Genomic DNA, 12,944 nt, shown 5'->3' with positions numbered 1-12,944 from the left:
GCCGGGGGTCGCGCTCCCGCCGCCCCCGCGGCACTATTAGCTCCCGCCCCGGGCGGCCGGGGTGGGGGGAAGGGCAGGCGGGGCGGTGCCCTCCGCCAACGGCTTTAATGGGCCCTCCTGGAGGCGTCCGCCCCGCCCCGCCGAGGGCCCCGCAGCGTTTCAACCGCCGCAAACCGGCCGCGGCCGCGAGCGAGCGCAAAGATCGGAACTGAATAAAAACCAAAAAAAAAAAAAAAAAGAAAAAAAAAGCTGGAGGGGGAGGAGGGAGGGGGGAAGGAGGGAGGGGGAGGTGGGCGGAGCAAGCCGTCCGTGACAGCCGAAACAGCCAATGAGGAGCGGGGAGGGCGCGGGGGCGGGAGGCCGCGCGGAGCCGCAGCCCCGCCCGCCGGTCGCTATAAGCGGCGGCTCGGGGAGGCCGCGGGGGGCTGCTGGCGAGCGGGGCCGGTCGGGCTGGGCTAAGCTGAGCTGGGTGAGGCGCGGTACCGCGCCGCGCCGCCTCGCTGCCGGGATGGGTAACACCGTGGCTCGGGAGGACTTCGAGTGGGTCTACACGGACCAGCCGCACGCCGACCGCCGCAAGGAGATCCTGGGTGAGGCGGCGGCGGCTGCGTGGCGGGCGGGGGGATCCGTAAAATGGCCGCCGGGGTCGGGTTGGGGCGGCGGGAAGGAGCCGCGGGCGGCGGCGGCGGCGGGCCCGCCCTTGCCCTTTCTTGTTAGGGCCGGCGGCGAGAGGGCGGCCGGTGCGTGCCCAGGCGCGGCGCGTCCCGGGGGCGAAGCGACTGCCGGGCCGGCGCGGAGGGAGGAAGGGGGGGAGGGAGCGGCGCGGCCGCGTAGGTGCGGTGCGGGCGGGAGCCGCCTTGGCGGCGCTCGCGGCGGAGGCGAAGGAGAAGGAGCGGGAGGGCCGCGCCGGCGGCCCGGAGGTGATTGCCTTCCCCGTGCTCTGGTCTGAAGTCAAAAGCCCTCCGGCCGCTGCCGCCGGGTCTTATCCGGGTAGGAAAGGCGCTAGGTATTTGGACAGATGTCCGCAGTCCGTTATAAAGGGATGGCGGGTCGCGTATAGGGATCATCCGGGCACTGCACGTCGGTGAATGAAGAGCAGCGGTTCGAAACCCAGCGGCTCGAAGCGCGCTCGACGTCGCTTGAACCTCGGAGCGAACTCGTGGCTTGTCGGGCCGTTTCCTTCCCAGACAGGCTGGAAGGGATATTGGTACTGGTCGTTATAAACGCCTAGTTGCTGAACAACACGAAAATACCAACAGGATTTAGTTATGAGGAGTCCTTTAGAACAATAAATTGTGCCACAAGTGGGGAGGTGGTGCATTTTCATTCCCTTCGTATAGAAATCCTAATTGGGAGAAGGTAAAGAGGTGCCTAGATATGCTTTCTTAATCTAATTAAGATACTTAGATGCAAGCTTGCCTCATGGCCAAATAATTCCTTTATCATTTAATTCTTTCCCATATAGCTAAACATCCAGAGATAAAAGCATTGATGAAGCCAGACAACAATCTGATCTGGGTGGTTGTGCTGATGGTTCTTGCGCAGTTGGTTGCGTTTTATCTAGTGAAAGACTTGGACTGGAAGTGGGTGATCTTTTGGGCATATGTTTTTGGAAGCTGCATTAGCCACTCCATGACTTTAGCTATTCATGAGATCTCTCACAACAGTGCCTTTGGCAACAACAAAGCAATGTGGAATCGGTGGTTTGGAATATTTGCCAACTTCCCTCTGGGTGTCCCATACTCGGTATCCTTCAAGAGATACCACATGGATCATCATCGTTATTTAGGAGGTGATGGAATTGATGTGGACATTCCCACCAACTTTGAAGGCTGGTTTTTCTGCACCCGTTTTAGGAAGTTCACGTGGATTGTTCTTCAGCCTCTTTTCTATGCGATTAGACCTCTCTGCATCAACCCCAAACCAATCACTCGCCTGGAAGTCATCAACTTGTTGGCTCAGCTTTCTTTTGATGTCGTGATATACTACTTATGGGGAGTCAAATCAGTTTGTTACATGCTCGCAGGTTCAGTACTTGGACTTGGGTTGCACCCAATTTCAGGACACTTCATAGCTGAACATTACATGTTCTTAAAGGGACATGAGACTTATTCCTACTATGGGCCACTTAACTTGCTCACTTTTAATGTTGGTTATCACAATGAACACCATGACTTTCCCAATATTCCTGGCAAGAGTCTTCCACTGGTAAGTTTACTTTTCTTAAACTAAGCCCACTCTAACTTGAAGAACTGGTAGAATACTGCTAGCAAACCCTTAAAAGTTAAAAAGATCGGAAGTTAGATTTTCATGCTTTTTCTAGTAGTAAGTAATTACCCGTTAATTACTCAACTTACTGTTTTAGCGGTATCCTGAATAGATTTACTAATGTGCTTTCTGCTCTAGCCTCTCCCATAAAGGGAGATGAGAGGAAATGCATGGGAGGAAATGATATCCTCTTTTTATTTTTTGCACTAGCTTCTTGTTCTCTGTAACTACAGCTAGCCTTCGGTATTCTTTTTCAGTTTGGACATATATGTGAAACTAGTTAAGTTGTAGATAACCTGCAGAGATTTGTAAGCTTCCTCTGTTCTTGACATTTTAAGTAAAATATGGTAACACATGCTTATTCTTCAGTTTATCATTGATGCACAGTCATTGATTCAAGCTTACGTTCCCCTCTAGGGAAAAGAGGTTTGAGGTGTTGCTAATATTTGTACTACTGACAAATTTTTAATAGCTTTCTCTTCTGGAGCAGCTCAGTTTCTTCTACGGAGGATCTCTGAACTCTAAAGAATACCAGTGTCAGCTAATACTGACAATTAAAGCTTTCAAGATAAGATGTAGACATGCCATGCCTGCATGAGTAGCTGATGTGGATTTTCATACTGCTTTCTTCCCACTGTTACCTTTCCCCAGTTTAACTGGGAGTTCAGTTCTTGTATATGTGTTTCCCAGTTGGAGTATGAGAGCACAGGTTTCCAGAGTACACCTAAAACTTACCTTCAGTGAAAAGTATTTTTCATTGCACACTAAATAGTCAGTTTGACAGTGGTCAGTGTTGGCCTTGCACCTTTGTTACTGCACTCAGTAATGGTGAGACCTGGTAAGTTTCTCCTTTTGATGTACTCTAAACTTAAAATTGTCACACTGCTGTAATTGGTGGTGGAATGGTAGAAGAAATCCCTCCCTCGCTCCAGCGTTTCCTTGGCAGGGCAGTCAAATTTTGTAACTTATTTGTAGAGACTTTAGGATGGGGGTGGGGGGAATGTCTCTTATTCATGGACTTCAGCTTTCAAGTGCAGCTGAAGTTGTTTGGGGCTACCTTTGATACCTAGATCTGTGCTGGTGAACCTGGCTTTCACTTCATGTGTCCCTACTTAAGTTTTAAATAGGGATTTTTTTTCTTAAAGTATTTAATTGCAGAGTGTTGTTTTTTTTTTTTAAAAAAAAAAGCTCTGCAGGGCTGTTAATCCACAGCTTTGATAAGAAAACAAAGCCTTCTTTTGGAACAGTGTAGTTAATTTGATTGGACTGGACTTTGCTATGCTGTATGCTAAAGATACTGAAGTACTGAAAACTTGATTCCAGCTGGGATACTAGTCAGATGAAAATACTGTTGAAAGAAGGTAAACTGACTAGATGTATAACTTCTTAGGTGTGGTGTCAAAATTATCTTCAGCTCCTAGCCAAGCATGCAAATATCTGGATTAGGTAGCAAAACTGTTGCTTATACAGTCTATAGCCTAAAACTATAGAATTGGCGAAACCTCAGTTTTCTTCTGTTCAGATTATTTTTTTCTAAGGCTTTGTACGGTTGGTGTTAAAGATCACCAATATCTGAGGGAAATTCCAGCACTTTTGGTTTAAGAAAAGATGATCTAGTCAGACTGCACACCCAAGAGTGAAGTCTTTGCAAGTGTTTACACTAATTCCTTAGTGCTTGTCCTCAGAAATTAGTTGTGCTTTCCCCTGAGGGCTGAGGTTTGAAACTACATGTGAAAATAGCTGTTAAAAGCAACTCTTGATTTTACATTTCTAATGATACTTGTATAGATATGACTCAGCTCTGAATTAAGTCCTGCTTCCACTAGCAATCCAACTTGCTTTCTTTCTGAGTCAGTGAGCTACATCATTCTGCAAGGTGTAGCAGTGTATGGACTTCAGTGTTCTAGCTGAGTTGTTCTAGTTGCTTTCTACAGCTTACAACCCTCACATGAATTTTACTGAATAACTAAGAAGTTGTTTCTCTTCTTCCAAGAAATTTTCACATTGTAGTACCAGCAGAAGATATTTTTCTTTTAAAGTGTAACTTCTGAAAAGAAACTTCTAGTGCTCCATATTAAGATACAGGCTGAGGCTTGTAGAAGTTGTCATAATGGGAACTGAAACAGTAAATGAACCTCCTATCTCCCTTTAGGTGAAGAAAATAGCAGCCGAATACTACGACAACCTGCCACAGTATAACTCTTGGATAAAAGTGCTTTATGACTTCGTGATGGATGATACAATCAGCCCATATTCACGCATGAAAAGGCAATTAAAGGGTGAAGTGAAACAAGATTAAACTTCTGGCAACCAAAAAAAAACCTCTGAAATGTCTGCTTGCTTTGAAGTGGCTGGTACAAAGTCCCTTGCTGACGATGTTCACTTATACCCTGAATTAAGATCTACAGCAACACAGTAATGCATCTGTAAGGACTTGGCAACAAAGTAGACTGCTGCCAGCTATAACATTCCTAGGAGTCTTCAGATTCATTGTATTAACATATATATGTTTGCCTAAGGATCAGTATTATATGCATAATACTAAATCACTTTGTTACAGGATTTACTTTGGCAGGTGTTAAATCTGTACAAAATATGTGACTCTTTAAAACAGTAAAAAGTTCTCAATGTAGTACACTGCCCACAACAGGCTGTTACTAATTTAGATGACCGTAGTGTTAGATGCTGTACTTGCCTTGTTAATTCTAAACTAACATGATTTGTTAAGTTAAATCTTCTGTTGAACTTGCTTCCTAATTCAAGGGTGGGAGAAGGAAATTTGCACATAAATATTTCAAACCGCTTTTTTAAAGCGGTAACATGTCACTGAAGCATTACTTCAACACGTTCCACCTATGCCACTGAAATGATCTTAGAGGAGCAATCCATCAGTTAGAATGGAACTGGCACATTCTAGAAGGCTTGTGTGACTTTCTTGTAAAAGGGCAGGGACTTCAGAGGTATCTTTAACTTTGCAGGTCCCCACCAACTTCCTCAGCTGTGTGTATTAGCATACAATGCTGCAGCAACTAGTATTTAGAATCTTACTGTGTAAGCCCCCTAGGCAACTTACTGTGACTTACTCATCAGGCTTTTGCATATGGGAAAATTTTACTGCTAAGGTTTGGGTTTTGTGAGCTGCAAAGAAAAATGAGTAGGCTTGTTCTAGTTGGTTCTATTGTTACCATGGCTTCAAACACTAACTCATATTTCTCTTCTTGTTTGGAAATCTGGCTTGTGTGGGAAGACTTAATCAACTGAAGCAGATACTGTTCTGGTAAATAATACTAGCTACAGTTGTTGGCAACTAGCTTTTAGGCACATTAGTCACTTGCGCATGCAGAACAGTGTTGCTAAATGATCTTGGGCTTTTTAGCCTACAGTACCCTAGATAAACACTGGCCTTGTATATTAACATGTGGTAAGATCAGAGCTGTGGTACCACTGAATTTCCTGTTAAAGAAGTCTTTATATTGGGAACAGAGAACGGATAGACTTGTTGAGCACTGAAGAACGGCCATGTGTCAGCCCAGTATTTTTGCCCTCTATCCAATGCATTGATGGTTTTAAGCTGTCAGACTAGTACAAAACACCCTAAAATATCAAATGGTGAGTCTGTGGTGTGTTCTTCACTTACCTAAAAGATGGAGTCTGAAGGTTGTCAACCACCATCTGCACTGGTCTGCTGTAAGTAACTTAATTTCTGGAGGCCTTTAACTCCTGCATTTTTCTCTTCAAGCCGTGGAAGAAGCGGAGTGCCAGACAAGAATGTCAAGCAAGAACCCTCGCTTGATTGCAATTCTGTCTTTAATGTGTTGCTGGGGATTTCTGTTTGTGTGTTTTTTTTGTTTAAAGCCTGGGCCCTTATATCTAGCTAAGTGATAGAAATGGTATAAATACAGTCTCATTATGAAAGTGTGCCAGCCACTTAAAGTGACATCATTATCATGCCAGCGATGTGGTAGCTAGCCAGCATATATTGCACAGGGGAGATGTAATGTCAAAATATACTTTATCCAATACTTCTAAATCTAATTAAAAGCAGATTTAAAAAGTAACACTGGGTGGATTTTTGACTGGTCCCCCTAATGCTGAAGGGCTTCATGTTTTAGAGGAATTTAGTATTATGAGAGCAGATGCAAGCAGACCTGTCCTCTTGAATACTGTTACAGAATGAACTATGAAGAATCACTGCCTTTACTTTCTGCTTGGAAGAAAACTGGTGTTAAAGACTTAGATTAGTTTGCAACTTTAAGCATTGAAGTCCCTTCTGCATGGTTGTTCTTCAATTTAAGAAGTGAATAATGGTAACGCTCTTCAGTGTCGAAGGCTTACCATAGTTGAATGAAGTACAGAAAGCCTCCAAAAGTAACCTCTGTAGCCTCTATACCTAAGATAGCTAGAGTTGAGGAATATTCCTTCAGAATAACTGAGGGATTTGAGTTGAAATTTTGTCCTTAGGCTTGGCTACCTATGTCACGGAATCACTGATGCCCCTTACTGTCACTCCCAAAGAGAAAGTGCAAGTGTGAATTCCTGCTTCTAAACCAGCCTGGAGTTGCTGCTTCTCTTTTTGAAAAGGAAAACATTGATTTATGTTGTTCTGTGAATGTCCCCCTCTGGATAAAAGCACAGAGATATTGCTGTAAGAGCAGTAAAGCAGGGAATTCTGAGGGAGATGTGCTAACAGCTACCTGTTGGAGGGAATCTATTGGACTAGGTTAATCTTTGCCAGTAAAAGTTATGTTTGGATTGCAAGTGCTGCTAAGTACCATTCTCAGGCAACTAATTCCTATGCATTATGTAAGAAGCCTTATCTAACTCTTGGAGTAGGGATTTTTGCTAGAAGCAGATCATTTGAAAGATAGATAGGCACCTATACTGCAACATCATTTTATTCTTTAAAAAGGGAGTTAGGAACGCTTCTGAACGACTGGCAAAAGGACTATAGCCTAGCTGTAGCGCGTGTTGCATTTGATATATTCTAAATGAATAACTAACTCTTTGCAGTCACACTCTTTAAGGTGTTCAGTCCAAAGGCATGGCACAAATAACACATGTTAAAAAACCTTAGTTTTTGTACATGTAAAACCTAATTACCATTTTTAAGGAATTAACTAGTTTTATTAATGCCATTAAAATATACCTGGCAGGAACAGCTGAGTATATTTTTGAATACTTACCTGAAATTTGGAGGAAGCTTTGACTAATAATCAGTGATGAACAAACTGAACCTAAGGGCATTAAGGACCCTGAGTGACTTAATTGCCACTTTTTAAGAAAACAGATTCAGATGGAGTTAATGTCTTGTCCTTTGCACATGCTTGTTAAGGTTTATTCCTTTCTACATAACTAATGCATCTTACTAGTTTGTCAGTGGGACCCATCCTCCCCTTTCTTTATGTGAAATCAGCCTGGAGTGTGTAACTGTCAAAACAAAACTGACTGGGTTGACTGTGCTAGGTATATCATCAAGGATTTCTGCTGTAATTTAATTGTTTAGGGTTCTGAATCCCCTTCAGGGCTTTTGCAGTAACTTGGTTTTTGGCATAAACTGCCTTATGTGACGTTTACCCCCCAATTATTTGAAACTGCTCAGCTGCTAAGTGGAATTAGCAATGCACCTTGGAGTCTGATCATAATATGCATGAGTTTTCCCACCAGACAGGTGTGGATATTCCTCTTTCAAAACAAGTCCTGCCTCTGGCATTCTTGTTTTGCTGTTGAACCTGTCTGCTCCAGAACAGTGGCCAATTATGTACCTTTCTTGCTTGTGCAATTCCAGTTTCAGATCCAGGGCAAATCTCTTCACCTAGAACCACGGGTTAGTTGAAAAGTAGCTATCAATCACTTCTGCTTCTGTATCTGTCTTAAAATACATCTGCAGCCACCAAGCAACTAAGCAATTAAATCTACAAGTGTTGAGAAACCAATCTGTTCTAGGTAAACAGTCATTGTGTTAGAGACTGAGCTCAGTGGTGTACCTCTGCTTCCTTGGCATATATTCTATTATCAGATGGAACTGACATCTTAGAGTAAGAAAAGCAAAATAGCTTTAAAATCTAATGCTGGATTTCAGCAACCAATGATCTGGTGTTATGCTGTTCATTTATCTGGTCATTGACGACTCTTCTGCCTAAAGTGTCAATGCTATGCATGAAGTTTCAAGCTGCCACATTAGCCCTGTTGGACAAAAAGGAGAAAAGCTGCTTTCAGGTAGCAATCTTTCTTAATAAGAGGTAAAAGATAGACACAGTACTCCTTCCTAACTTGAAGAGCTGTTTTAGCTTACGTGTTGCAAAGCACAGCCTTTTCTGCATGTGCCAAGATTGTTTTCCTGGGACCTTGTACAAGTAGAGATGAACAGTGTCTCTACAATGTAGGTATGCATCATAGAGCAACCTGCCACTCTGCATATGCAATTACCTATCATCTCTTCTGTTAAACCCTCCTTTTCATAAACCTGCAACGGTACACAAGACTTCAGTGAGGACAAAAATGTTGAAAATGTTTCATATTCAGCCAACGACGAAGACAGCGTTAGGGGTGGTATCTTTTTTTCCCCTCTGCTAACAGCTCCCTGCCCTGTCTTCCACCCCCCCCACCCCCCCCTCCATGCTTAAGTTGGCATCTAATATGCTCTGGTACGAAATCATTATTATGATTTAGATATGTGGCTAGCCTCAGGAAAGGGGAGACAGGAATGACATGCTGAACAATTTCTTGATCTTACCCAACAGAAACAAGATGACTAGAGGGAAAACTTCCTCTAGGCATGTTTACTAGGAAGGAGATAGATAGCTGCATATGCAGAACAAAGTAGCGGTCTCTATTATATGAAGTCTTGTTCTTTAAAGTGATGCTCACTTTCTATGTGCAAGCACAAGTTATCTTGCATTTTATATCTTGCCAAGTTTTTTATCATGAGTAGTGTAGTCTAAGCAGAATTTCCAACAAGACAAAATAGCAGCGTGGGTGCAGCACTTCCTGTGTGAACAGTCAACTAGAGTTCACCTGTGCAGGCAGACGCTCTAGTCTGTCTTGACACACAACTCAGAATGATCTAGGTTGGAAGGGACTGCTACAAGTCATCTCATCCATTCTCCCTCTCAAAGCAAAGCCAATTTTGAAGTTAGTTCAGGTATTTCAGGGTCGCAACCAGTCAAACTTTGAATTCATGGCAGTCTGTTACATTAAATCAATTGTAATTTTATGTTGACAAAAATTTTATGATGAGTAGGAGACTCATCTTCTTCCTGAACATTAAGTAGAAGGGATGCTTACCGAACAAATTGTTGCTTACAAAAAACTATTTTACTGTTTTTACATGGAAATATCACCAGTTTAAAAAGTATTTGAAATTTAGTGTTAGCAAACTTTAAACTACGTAACTTGCTAGCAACAACAACAAAAAAATCCCTTTCCTTTTGTGATACTTGCCCTGCTTTTAGGAAGAATAAGGCTGATCAAAGATTGTAGCTGAGATTAATGTTGCTTTAAGCAGCTCTTCTAAGTGTAAAACCATGACAGCAGCAAAAATGTATGAAGGCTTCTGGGTTTCAGAAGATGGTTGCCCAACACTTGTAGCACAGTGTTTTGTCTTAATTGAGATCCAGCATCAGCAAACTGGGAAATATGTTACGTCCCTCTTTCCAAGATGGAATTCCTTGTATTACAGAAAAGCGTGGCGTTCTCTATTATGACCTTACTGCAAGAGCAAATAAAAATAAGTGCATCTGATGAAGAACATACTGAAAAATGCTATCAACTGATTTCTGGCAGCATTTTAGAGACATCAGGAACCAAAAACTCAAGAATTATTAGAAAATCTGGAATGAATGTAAAAAGAATGAGGTGAGGTGCTTTTTTTTGTGTGTGTGTATTTTCTTTAAGTTCACTTTTACAAAATAAGATCATTCGTCTTGGTTGTGGGCTAATATATTACTATTAACAGCTTTTGTGGAAGAATCTCAGCTTGAGGCTCTCTCTTGGCCTGCTTCTTAGAATAGTACGATTTTTTCCCCTTCAGAGCGTTCGTCAAAACACAGAGTTAAGAAATTGAAATCAGAAATAGGATTTTTGTTGTTGCAATTTTTGTCTATTTTAAGAATTAAGAAGCAGCCTGTTAGTTAATTCGAAATTTTCTTATATGCTGTTAAATCATATCATTACTTATTATTATAAATATGATATATTTATAATATGATATTATATGCATATTGTCATATGCATATTAACATTCCTGAGATGTCCAAGCTTTATTCTCTTAGATTACATTAAAACAGCTTGCCAGGCTGGTTTCTTTTGATAAGGTGAAAGGAAGTTTTAAGAAACTCTTTGAGAACCTGCTCTGGCACAATCATCGTACGTCACCATATTTGGGAAAGGCATGATTAATGGCATAATAACAGAGGGTAGCACTTTCCTCATCTACTCTCACAGCTCTGTTCTCACAATAATTCTTACAGAGTCCTTGTTCTCGAAAACACAGCTATTTTCATTTATGGCTGAAAACAGGTATTTGAGCAGAGTAACACTTTGAAGGCTTAGCCTCTCTTTCTCTGAAGGATCTCTGATTAAGGGCACCAACTATTACAACGATATTAAGTCTTTAGGGTTAAAAGCATTTATTTTTAGCCAAAATAATGATGAGCAGAAAGGGAAAGTGTTTTTTCTACCTCTTATTCTGGAAGTAGCTAAATTAAGGATGGTTTAGAGCAGTAGGTTCCAGTGACCTTTTTTCAGGTGCAGATTAAAAAGTCAAAGATCTGGTACAGCTTCTCTTGAAATCAGGCACAGGTATTATGAAATTCTCCACCAACATACAGTACGTCTCTTTTGGGAAATGTCCAAATGTATCATCTGTGCAGTGACTGACGTAGTTCTTCGTACATTATTTGATCCTAACAGTGCCAAGATAAGAGAGGAAAGACTTCAGGCAGACAGTAAAAATAAATGCAATATTGTGACTTTACATATGTTACCTAATGAGAAAATGAAATAAATGAGCTATGTGAACCGCTAGCGGTATCTTTTTCAGAAGTATTTAGGAATAAAAAGCTAACTAGAAGCAATACTCCCCCCTCCCCCCCCCCCACAGCAGCCCCTCATGAATATATATATTCACCAGCAATATATAATTAACAAAAGCCTTTGTGGCAGAACTCTTACACTTCACACTACCATGCTAGGCTTAGAACAGTTTCACTAAAAAGCTACTGCTCTAATTTCCAGTGGCGGTACTCCTCGATCTGTATCTAATAGATACACTATTTAAACTTTGTATACAGTCTAGTTCATTTAACTGTCACTGTTCTTTTAATTCTTTTCATAAGTCACTGGAAATGACAGTTTTGAGGAAGTGAGTAATTTGGGACATTAACTTCCACTGACAAAACAGAATACAAAAGATGGCATCTGTCCATAGCTTTAGAAGAACTTGTTTTGATTTCTCTCAAATCTATCAACCAATTAAGCCAAAAGCAAGCCAACTGAAGTCAGAAGTGTTTATGAGAGGGAAAATAAGAATAAGTTTAAATGCAGCACTGAACCAGCGAGATGCAGCTTTTTGCGGTTTCTGATCTTCACAGGAGAATGGATGTAGAGTTTTTGCTTTGTCAGATCAGACTTGTCTGCCAGCTAAGCAGCAGCAGCTCAAAATGGGAGAAGAGTATCTTGTACTCCAAAAGATATTTCAAAATATTTAACTGAAAATTACTCAGATGAATTTAATTGCAATATGGGGCTTTGAGACATGTAATACTTAAACTGCCTTTGAGATGCAGAATGACATTTCTGACTAACTCTTAAAAGCCACAGAGAGTATGTCCTAATAACTTACCAGTTCCTAAACAACTTGCTAAGTGACTGGGGGGGGGAGGGGACGGGGGAGGTTTTTCAAGGGGCTTGGAGTCAAAGATCACCTTTAAATTATTTATGAAAATAAGTCCAGGCTACCGTACCATCAGCACTTATGTAATAATACTGAACTGGAATAGTTAGCTTTTCTCTGGTTAGCGTTCAAAATGAACATATTAATGTATTTTGACTAAAGTACACTGTCAGCAATACATCTAAACTTAAACAGAGATAAACTGTGCAGCATAACTTCTACATTTGGTAATTTCTCAAGGATAATGATTGAAATGACTGAACAGCTTACCTTCCAGGCAGTTAAAAGAACAGGCCATGAAGTGACCTTTAAAACACAAACTTCCTTGACAAATGCAAATAATGGAAAGACTGATTACATTACTAAGGTGATAAAGTGTTTTTGTGTCTTATCTCAAAATGATGTCTTATCTTTTGTACATTAGCAGAAATGACTGAGTGTCTTTGGGTGACACATCCATATAGGGGAGAAAGGGTGGTAGCAAAGTGAGACGCAGTCTAAAAGCCTTTACTTTTAACTGAAAATTCCATAAGCGAAAGAGGTTAGAGCCAGGTCAGTAACTAATCTGGAAATGTCAATGAAAAGTCCAAGATGCTAAACCTAAAGATAACCTTGACAGCAGGGTAATCAGTCTACCCAGAATGTTGCTATGTATCATCTGCATCTGAAAATGGAAACTTTAGTTTCTGCACTTGTGAAAAGCTGGGGGGGGGGGGAGGGTTCTTTTTTTGTTTTTTGTTTTTTAAAAGCAGAAATAGGGTTAGTGGCATTTGTTTCATACAAA

General features: G+C 41.5%; 2 protein-coding genes across 3 annotated transcripts in view; one reads left to right on the top strand and one right to left on the bottom strand.

Moving 5' to 3' along the window:
• The first annotated feature begins 336 nt into the window (after positions 1-336).
• Positions 337-12,551, top strand: DEGS1 (delta 4-desaturase, sphingolipid 1). The gene is made up of 3 exons (XM_068940195.1): positions 337-590; positions 1,466-2,208; positions 4,421-12,551. The coding sequence occupies exons 1-3, from the start codon at positions 509-511 to the stop codon at positions 4,565-4,567; spliced, it is 972 nt and encodes a 323-aa protein (XP_068796296.1). The 5' UTR covers positions 337-508; the 3' UTR covers positions 4,568-12,551.
• The window catches only part of NVL (nuclear VCP like), a 52,365-nt gene continuing 45,215 nt past the window's right edge, over positions 5,795-12,944 (bottom strand). For both annotated transcript variants that reach the window (XM_068940188.1, XM_068940190.1), the window contains exon 23: positions 5,795-11,171. In XM_068940188.1, the coding sequence (XP_068796289.1) occupies positions 11,127-11,171 (45 nt within the window). In that variant the 3' untranslated portion in view covers positions 5,795-11,126. The remainder of the gene's footprint in view (positions 11,172-12,944) is intronic.

The sequence above is a fragment of the Struthio camelus genome, chromosome 3 (genome assembly GCF_040807025.1).
Source record: "Struthio camelus isolate bStrCam1 chromosome 3, bStrCam1.hap1, whole genome shotgun sequence".
In the NCBI taxonomy this organism is placed as follows: domain Eukaryota; kingdom Metazoa; phylum Chordata; class Aves; order Struthioniformes; family Struthionidae; genus Struthio; species Struthio camelus.
The sequence above is the reverse complement of the archived record's forward strand: the minus strand, read 5'-3'. Positions and strand labels throughout refer to the sequence as shown.

What these genes read in the sequence shown, in the direction of transcription:
- DEGS1 (XM_068940195.1), top strand. Translation starts at nt 509, where the DNA reads ATGGGTAACACCGTGGCTCGGGAGGACTTCGAGTGGGTCTACACGGAC. An exon ending in CCGCCGCAAGGAGATCCTGG is followed by an intron (nt 591 to 1,465) that starts GTGAGGCGGCGG and finishes TTTCCCATATAG; the next exon opens with CTAAACATCCAGAGATAAAA. An exon ending in CTGGCAAGAGTCTTCCACTG is followed by an intron (nt 2,209 to 4,420) that starts GTAAGTTTACTT and finishes ATCTCCCTTTAG; the next exon opens with GTGAAGAAAATAGCAGCCGA.